Source organism: Arachis stenosperma, chromosome 2 (assembly GCF_014773155.1).
Source record: "Arachis stenosperma cultivar V10309 chromosome 2, arast.V10309.gnm1.PFL2, whole genome shotgun sequence".
Lineage (NCBI taxonomy): Eukaryota > Viridiplantae > Streptophyta > Magnoliopsida > Fabales > Fabaceae > Arachis > Arachis stenosperma.
In genome coordinates this window covers 103,944,933-103,954,531 of record NC_080378.1, presented here as the reverse complement: position 1 = coordinate 103,954,531, position 9,599 = coordinate 103,944,933, and the positions used below count along the sequence as shown (strand labels likewise).

General features: G+C 32.8%; 1 protein-coding gene across 1 annotated transcript; it reads left to right on the top strand.

Annotated features, from left to right (window-relative positions):
• The first annotated feature begins 5,497 nt into the window (after positions 1-5,497).
• LOC130963350 (uncharacterized) lies at positions 5,498-6,761 on the top strand. The gene is made up of 3 exons (XM_057889476.1): positions 5,498-5,589; positions 5,708-6,463; positions 6,560-6,761. Exons 1-3 carry the CDS (start codon positions 5,498-5,500, stop codon positions 6,759-6,761), a joined length of 1,050 nt encoding a protein of 349 aa, XP_057745459.1.
• Positions 6,762-9,599: the final 2,838 nt, after the last annotated feature.

Genomic DNA, 9,599 nt, shown 5'->3' with positions numbered 1-9,599 from the left:
GGGAGAAAACAATAAGATTTGTTCTACCTCATCTATCAGTTTTTGCCGCTCTGGAGTCCCAAACCTTGGAGCTGCATAACAGGATTTAATTGCCAATGTGCGCATCTCTTCTTTCTTGTAGTCTAATGAGCCCAATGCACCATTTGAGTTGATTGGCATGAATGCAATCAGTGTAACTAAAGCAGTCCTGCCAAAAGAAATTCACATCAACAACATACAAACTTTCCTATTAAAAGAAAGTGTGAAGCATTAATGGTTATGATTATAATCATTAAGGTAATGAAAATTACAAATATAAAACAATCAAGTAATGAAAATGATGTGTACAATCTCCTTCTAAACATTACCAAAAAAATCTCCTTCTAAACTGATAAATATTCCTTCAGTGCAATCACTTAATTTGTTCAATATTTTCCAAACAAGTTAGTGTTGGATAATTAAAAATAGAAACAGATTAATAATAACAGAATAAATACAAAATAATATATTCAACATTTTGGGATAATCTAAAACAACCACATAGATTACATCAAAGATGTTACATTTTGCATCCTCAAAATATTTCTTCCACTCTTGATGTTTGCAATCTCAAGGGGGAAAAAATTGAAGTCACTCAACATTGAATCACATGTGCAATGTATGTGCTATATATAATAATTAATGTTCAAGAATTAAGTAAACAACTAACAAAACATTAATTATATTGCATACTCGACATTTTAATTCGCGGAAAATCTAACAAAATTATCCCTAAAATTTAACCACACAAGCCAAGATGTTTATGGCTAGTATGGATAGAATTCCCTTCTGCCACAATTTCAAGTTATAACATGCATTGGAGCAGCATAGAGTTCTATATATATGTTTTAATTTAACTCTAAAACAATAATTGAAATATGCATCTAAAAAAAGTAAGCATGCCATCTCTTAGGCAACTTCTTTACACCTTTTTAGTGATGAATCGGAGCATGCAATATTTGACAATGCAACTATCATATATCAATTAACTGAATAATTAATTAAGGAGACCATATGTACCATAAAAATAAATAAATAAATAAAGATCACAAACGAGTTTCAACAACCACAAACAACAATTAAAATAAACTTCTTGTTGGATTGCTAAATCTAATTGCAGAAGAAATCTTTTCTTTTATGCTTTGTTGATCAATTCAAGACACCATAATTTGACTATGTTGAAATAAATGATTGTCCTAAATTTTTTCATATGTTCTTTTTTTTTTAATTATAGGCCAAGGAGAAAGTAACACATTGTTATTCTAATGATCACACCAACCACACAGACACTCATAACGCGCTTAACAGAGAGGACGGAATCACAAATTCTTATATACTAAAAAAAACAGAACTAAAGATATTGCAAAATCAAATCATAAAATAAAAATGAAGATTTACATGCAATTGTCTTTATATAAAGTTAATAAATAAAAAATTATTAGATAATTTAATTAAATTATCATCTAATAATTTTCAGTTATTAATTTCATATGAAAATAATTACACATAAATTTCCAACTAAAATAAATTGTTGGATTGTCAGTGTACATTCCAGAAGAAACATCTACTACCTCTTTGTCAATCAATTCAAGACACCATATATAATTTGACACAGATATGAAATAATTCATTGTTCTAATTTATTCTATATGATCATTTTAATTATATAGGCCTTGGAAAAAGTAACAAATAATTATTTTTCTAACGATCACACCAACTACACAAAATCACAAATACAATCATAATAAACCTTAATAGAAGACAGAGTTAAGTTCATGCGCACAAACCCCTCCTTTTTGTAAAAGCAAAGCTAAGCATAATTAACGAGTATACTTAAGTGGAATCTGACATCAAAATTAGGAAAATAAGAAACTTAATTAGTTCAACGGTTGTTTATTGTGGCCTGGGGAAGTGGATTGATTATCATTTCTTTGAGTGTACCTAGCATGCGTGGATTTTTACCATTTGCAAATTTAACCTAACCTACATGTGTATACCCTCACACATTACCACATAATTGACATAATTTGATCATGTATGTACATACATATCCTTAACTTTCATAGTCTGATTTGACGACTGCTTTTTTATGTAAATATAATATTTTTTATTTTAAAAAATATTAGATATCAAATGAAAATATTTGAGCTACGGAGTTCAACAAATGATCATGTAATGTAATAGAGTAATAAAGCCATTTTATTAGATAATTTCATCCTTAATAAAATTATAAAATTTCTAACACTCTCCTTTTTCCTACTTCATCCTTGTCAGGGAGTCTCACCTCCATCTCCTCACCTTCATCTTCTTCTTTCATTCTTGTTGCATCTACCTTTAATTTGTTATGCCCATATCCACCATTATTGCTGCTCGTGTTGTATCTATCATCGTCTCTAGTGCCGTTAGCTTCTAAATTTGCCATTTTCCTTCTTTTCTTGATCTATTATCGTTTTTGTCATCTTCAAGCTCAAGGTCACAAAAATGGCTACTAGCATTGCTGGTGAATTTTTGAAATAAAGATGGAAGGAAGAGTTTGATGTTGCTGGAGACAAATGGCCAAGACCGTTTGCTGATGAAAGTGTTCTCTGCATTTTTTTAAAGAAATTATATATTTAATTTTTTATTTATCTAAATCTTGATTACTTTTTGTTAAATATATATCTTAGAATGTTTTGTTTGATTAATTTTTTTATTAGTTCAAGAGTTGTTAATTGTGGTAGAAAAGCGATGGTGATTATTTAGATGATGATAGAGAAAAAATGGTGATCATCATGATAGTAGTATTTTGTAATAAGGGCAATAATATTGATATTTTATTAAGATTAATTTTATTGTTGTATATTGTGCTTACTTACTAAACAAATTTAAAAAAATATGTTTTATTATATCTATATTTTAATATTTATGTATTTATGCCTATAAATAAATATACATCCCATCATATAGCTTGTAATCAGATTGATTAATCAAGGAAACCAGAAATTACACTTTCATACTAAACATTCTCTTCTTATTCTGAAATTACACTCTTGCATCTCTACAAATACAAACTTCATTACCATGTTAATCATTTTCTTCAACATTAAAATGAATCAATCATAGATATATATAAAAAAATCAGCCATTACATTAATTATTTTTATAAAATATATATTGAAATTAAATATAAAATAAATATTTAAAAAAGTTTAAATAATATATATATATATTTATATATAAATACATAGTTACTAATTTAATGATTAATTTTTAATGTGCACAAAATATTTTAAAAGTCAAACAAATATTGGTTCAGATTAACCTTTTTGAGTAAAAAAATATTCTTTTCAAAAATAAAATATTTTATTAAATTTTAAATATATTTAAAAAATAAATAATAATCTCTAATCCTAAAAAATCGACAAATCTATTCATAAAAAAAATAATATTATACCCATAAAAAATGAATTTTAATCGATAAAATTACTTAAACCCTAAAAAATTATTTAAAATTCCTAAGTTACCTCTAATCTAACCTAACGCAAAATTTATTCCTATCTCCAAGACCCGCTTCCCTGTTTAGCCCCTCGCATTCTGTTGATGTTGGCATGGCGACAATAGAAAATAGGATAGTTAGCAATAAAATATAGTATAAATAAAAATGAACAAATTCCTAAGGCAACAACTTTATAATTAGCCCAACCCAGAACAAAGATGAAAAGATTAAGATTTTGTAGTATGAAAAAAGAAAAATCTAGAAGCAAAAAATAGAGTTGGTGAGAGAAACAACAAAATCAAAAACAAAAATTATATGATCTAAAAAAAAAGGTAAAGTGAGGAAAGTATTTTTGTTTGCAAATATATGACTGAGTGATTGTTGTTGACTAATAGCATGGTATCTTGATGAAAAATAGTGAAAACACCACCAAAAATGAAAAAGAGAGACGAAAGAAACATGTCTCAATAAAATTATCATTGTGCCTTTTTCTCTTCCTCCTCCTTCTTTCACCTTCACACTTCTGCCGTTGCAATATTTTTTTCTTTATTTTTTTTATGTATTTGTAAATATGTCTCAATAAAATATAATAGAATGAATGAGAATAAATGATAAATGATTGAGTCTTGGCTGTTATCATTTTTTTTAATGAGGGAGAATGTTAGTGAGAGAGATGAAATTGTAAGTTGCAATGGAATTTGAGAAAAGAATGAAGCTTTGTAACGGTGATGGAGGTAGGTAACGCAGGAATGGTGGAATCCATGAAATTTGGGAAGGGTTTTGATGTTTGAGGAATGAGGTGCAATGTGGTGGATTGGTGGTAGTGATAAGGTGGGGCGTTGATGTTGGGTTAAGAGAGATTAGGTTACAAGGGATAATTTAGAAATTAAAAGAAAAATTAAGATTTGGATAATTTTTTCTGTTAAAATTTTTTATTTATGGGTATAATATTAGTTTTATTTTTTTGTGGGTATAGTTATCAACATTTAAATCTTTTATAGTTAGAAATTGTTATTTATTTTACGTTTGGATATATATTTAAAAAAATACTTTTATTTAAAAAAATAAACTATTTTTATTTCCGACAATTAAATGAAATTTTAATTTGGTTTCTAACATTTTAAACATCTAATTTTAGTCCTAAAAATTTTCAAATAGGTTCAATACTATCTTATTGTTAAATTTGATAATAGCAATTAGTATATTGAAGAGCCAATCATATTTGATTTCATTATGTAAATAAACTGCTAACTAATTTTACCAGAATACACATTATGCAAATTAGATACCGAAATGTATTTTTTTCTAAACTATGTAAATCGCGACAGGGGTATCACGGTTTACAAAATGTACGTAATCCGCTACAGGGGTGTTGCAGATTACGTTGGCGAAAACCATCACATAAACCGCTACAGGGGTGTAGCGGTTTATGCTGTGTAAACTTTGCCTATAAATACCAAGATAGGGAGCGGGTTATTTGAAGAGAGTCATTTTCACACTTTCAGAAATGGATAGAGAGGAGAACTTGATGGTTCTAGTCCACTGTTCTGGTAAAATAAAAAAAATAATAGGCATGGTGTTAAGTTCACAGATAAAGAACCGCTGAGCATTTTTATCCGTTCAACTGATACTTTGTCGGATCTGAAGAGGAACATATTGCAGAAGGCAAGGTTAGTTGGGGCCAAGTCGGTGAAGAAGGTGTTCTACAAGATTCCGATGGCGGTCGTGTCGAGTAGTGTGCAGTACGAAACATTTGTCATCAGGTCGGATGAAGACATGGGACTGTTGTTTCATTATCGGCAGAGTTTTCTGGAGATGAGAATACACGAGTTGTTTGCCAAGTTGGAAGACCGTGTGAAAAGTTTCGGGGCTTCAGTGCCAAATCCTCAGTCAAGGGCAATGCTTCTGGAGAATTTCAGATTGGTCAATATTTCCAGACTAAAGAGGAAGCTGTGATGAGTGTTAAGGATTATAGCATTTGTCGTGGAGTTTAGTATCAGGGTAATGGAACCTGATCATCTGAAGTATGTTGGGAGATACAAGGAGTTTGGAAATGGCTGCAACTGGATGATCCGCGTTGCACTTCGGCAGCAAGGGTAACTGGGAGGTTAGAAGGTACAACGGAGCCCACACATGCCTGGCCACGTCGATATCGAGCGACCACCGACAGCTCGATTACCACGTAATTTGTGCGAGGATCTATCCCTTGGTTAGCTCGGATGCAGCGGTCACCATAAAGGTGTTACAAGAAACTACTGATTCAACCTATGGATTCAGGCCTAGCTACAGGAAGGTGTGGAAGGCAAAGCAAAAGGCAGTTGCCCATATTTTCAGGGATTGGGAAGTGTCATATGCGGAGTTGCCCCGGTGGATCCTTGGGATGCAAGCAACGATGGACGGAAGCATAGCTTTGTTGAAGACTTCTCCAGTGCGTGTTGGTGGTGAGGTTGATGAGTTTACGGAGTACTTTCATCGATTTTTCTGGACGTTCCCTTCATGTGTTGAGGCTTTTAAACATTGCAAGCCACTAATCAGCATTGACGGAATGCATCTGTATGAGAAGTATGGCGAGACTTTGCTTTTGGCTATTGCGCAAGATGGAAACTCAAATATATTGTCAGTTGCGTTTGCACTTGTTGAAGGGGAAAATGCTGAGTCGCGGGATTTTTTCTTATCCCACTTGCATCAACATGTGATCCCACAGGAAGGGATTCTGGTGATTCCTGACAGACACAACGGCATTAAGGCTGCACTGGAGGCACCAGACAATGGTTGGAAATCGCCTCATGCATATCAAGCATATTGCATTCGACACGTTGCAGCCAATTTTGCTCTTAGTTTCAAGGGTCAGGATGCAATGCGGATGCTCATAAATGCGGCATATGCAAAGATTGAGGCCGAATTTGACTACTGGTTTGATATTATGAGGACTGAGAATCCGGCCATGTGTGATTGGGCCAACCGGCTGGGGTACGATAAGTGGACCCAACATACACCAGGATGGAGGCAGACGGTTCGGCCATATGACGACGAACATATCCGAGTGTGTTAACTCTGTATTGAAAGGGACACTGAATCTACCGGTAACTACACTTGTCAAATCCACATATGGAAGGTTAGCAGAGGTTTTTGTCGTCCGAGGGCAGACAGCAGAGGCGCAGTTGGGATCAGGCCAACGGTTTTGTTAGGCCCTGGTCAAGGCGATAGAGCGCAACCTGAAAGATGCGAGGTGCTTCACAGTTACTCTGTTCGACAGACATCAGTTTAAGTATACCGTGGCTAAGATGACTCCTACCGGTAACTTCTCGCTTGGGACGTATCGGGTTTCCCTCAGAGATCGTACTTGTGACTACGGGTACTTTCAAGCTCTCAATTACCCTTACTGCCATGCGATTGCATGCTGTGCTCAGTCCCAGTTAGACTGGGCTACGTACGTCCATGAGTTTTATACCATGAGTAAGGTGTTCAGCATATACCGGATGGGATTTTCGCCTCCTATTCCAGAGGATCTATGGCCACCGTACGCCGGTCCTACTATCATCCTTGATCCTAACATGAGACGTGCCAGAGAAGGGCAACCGAGGTCAACAAGAATCCGTAACACCATGGATGAGGCCGATGCTGGTCGGCCGAAGTGGTGTGGGCTATGCAGACAGACAGGACACACTCACAGGACTTGCCCTCAGCGAGGATCTGCCCCTAGTGCCGAGCCATAGGTGTCTTTTGGTCGTCAGGATTAGGTTGCATTTTTCTCTCTTTGTTTCTGTTCTTGTTTTGTTTTAGTCTTGCTTACTGTTAACTAAAGTTGTATTTGCTGATCGATTCTCTATGTACTAGTGATTCTCTCTGGGGTATAATTTTCTTGATAATTCTATGAGTACAACAGACTAATTTCAATTAAATCAAATCAGTAACCTATGTTGCGCTATACACAAGTTAAACTTTCATCCAAAAAACTCATCCTCCATGAAAAATGAACTAAGTATGTAGCGGTTTATGCATGCATCAAAAACACACATAAACCGCGACACCCCTATAGCGGTTTATGTGATGGTTTTCGCCAACGTAATTCGTGACATCTCTGCAGCGGATTATGTGCATTTTGTAAACCGCGATACCCCTGTCGCGGTTTACATAGTTTAGGGAAAAAATGCATTTCGGTATCCAGTTTGCATAATGTGTATTTTGATAATTTTAGTTAGCAGTTTATTTAAATAGGTAAATTGCCCTAAAATTAATTTATCAATAATCACTAATATAAAAAATTTTTTTATTCTAGAATATTGATTATTAATTGCTAAAATTTAGAATTTTGTAAAAAAAATGAGAAAATAAATTGTTACAAAAATATTTTGGTTATAGTTTTTTACAATTCTGCTAGGAAATTAAGAGGGGTCTAGCCGACAACAAACCAACAAATATTTTTGAGTTATATTCTATACTAATTAATTATTATTAATTAGTGATTATTTAATTTTTTTTAAAAGATACAACATTAATGATTATTAATTACCTCTTCTTACTCTAATTCACCTTTTATCATTTATTACGCAAATTCTAATTCCTCTTTCCAAGAAAAATTTTTTTCGAAACTCCAAAAAACAAAAACACCAAAACATACATAAGATAAAGAATCATCCAAAAACATACAAAACATAGGAAAAAGAATCATCCAAATCCTACGGAAAAAAACATAGGAAAAATAATCATTCAAAACTAATAAAAAGAATCATCTGAATGTAGAAAAAAGAAACATAAAAACCTAGTTAAAAAATCGTTCAAAACTAAATAGGAGGAGGAGAAGAAGAGCTACAGAGTGGCCGGCAACGACGTCTTGGACGACGTTGTGTGGACAGTGGGGGACTCGCGGTGGCGCGTTGCGACAAGTGGAGGAGTCGCCATGGATCGGAGTAGTTGATCGTGCGTCGCGAATGGGGACCTGGTGGTGGCTGCGTCACGACGGATGGAGAGATGTGGGGTGCGCGTGGTGAGCGATGGGGAGTCGCGATGGGATGCGAGGAGGGTGAAGTAGAAGTGCGATAGTGGCTGTCTTTCCTGGGCGAACAGCAAATGAGGTGGCGGATAAGGATGCAAGGACGACCGGCGATGGTGGGCGTGGACGGTGCAGCGACGACGCTAGCGGCGCGAGGACGAAACCGCGGCAGCGTGGGGGCATTGGGAAGAGAGATTAGGATTTATGGTTTTGCGTGGTGAATGGTGAGTGAAAGTGAAAATAAATTAAAGTAAGTTTTGATTCAAAAATACTATTAATGTCAATTAATCAAATTTAAAAAAATAATTTAAAATTAATAATTATTAATTGAGTTGTTCAATTTCTATCTGGTGGATACTTGATTTTCTATACTATATACTTATAAAAAAATATGACATAATTGATAATGTTAACATTCATCTCACTCATTCTATTAATGAAAATATTTAGTAACAAAAAAAATTAATCAAAAAAAACTAAAACTTACTTTATTAAAAATTTATTAATTATTGTAATAATTAATAAATATTAAATAAACTAAGTTTTAACTATTTTTTTTGTTTCTATAACATCTTATTTATATCGAATTTAATTGTAGCATAATATTAAATTTATTTAATTTTTTTAAAATTAAAATAAAATATTAAAAATATTAAAAATTAAATTAAAATTTAACTTAACATTTAAGACCAAAATAAAGCTTTAACTTTTACCAGATTTATTATTATTTAGGATTATGGAACAAACATCCTAAAGCAAAAAGTATAGAATTTTTTATTTTTGATATTGGAATTATAATGATATTTTTTTAAAATGTAGATTGTTAGAGTATTATTCTTAAATATAAAATTATTTAATTAAAAAAAAATAAAAATTAAACCGTCTAATTTGTTAAAAATACATAAATTAAACCGTCCCATTTATTAAAAGTATAGAAATCGAATTATTCAATTTGTGTACTTTTCACAATTTTAAAAAATACTAAAAATTAGTCGCTACTTTTATTTTTATATAAAAAAAAATAGCCAAAAAGTATAAAACAATGATATTTTGACATGATTTTGTACACGTCATTCTTTTGATTGATGACTTTGAAATTTATTGTGGCGTATC

What these genes read in the sequence shown, in the direction of transcription:
- LOC130963350 (XM_057889476.1), top strand. Translation starts at nt 5,498, where the DNA reads ATGGAACCTGATCATCTGAAGTATGTTGGGAGATACAAGGAGTTTGGA. An exon ending in GTTGCACTTCGGCAGCAAGG is followed by an intron (nt 5,590 to 5,707) that starts GTAACTGGGAGG and finishes TCCCTTGGTTAG; the next exon opens with CTCGGATGCAGCGGTCACCA. An exon ending in GATTGGGCCAACCGGCTGGG is followed by an intron (nt 6,464 to 6,559) that starts GTACGATAAGTG and finishes CTGTATTGAAAG; the next exon opens with GGACACTGAATCTACCGGTA.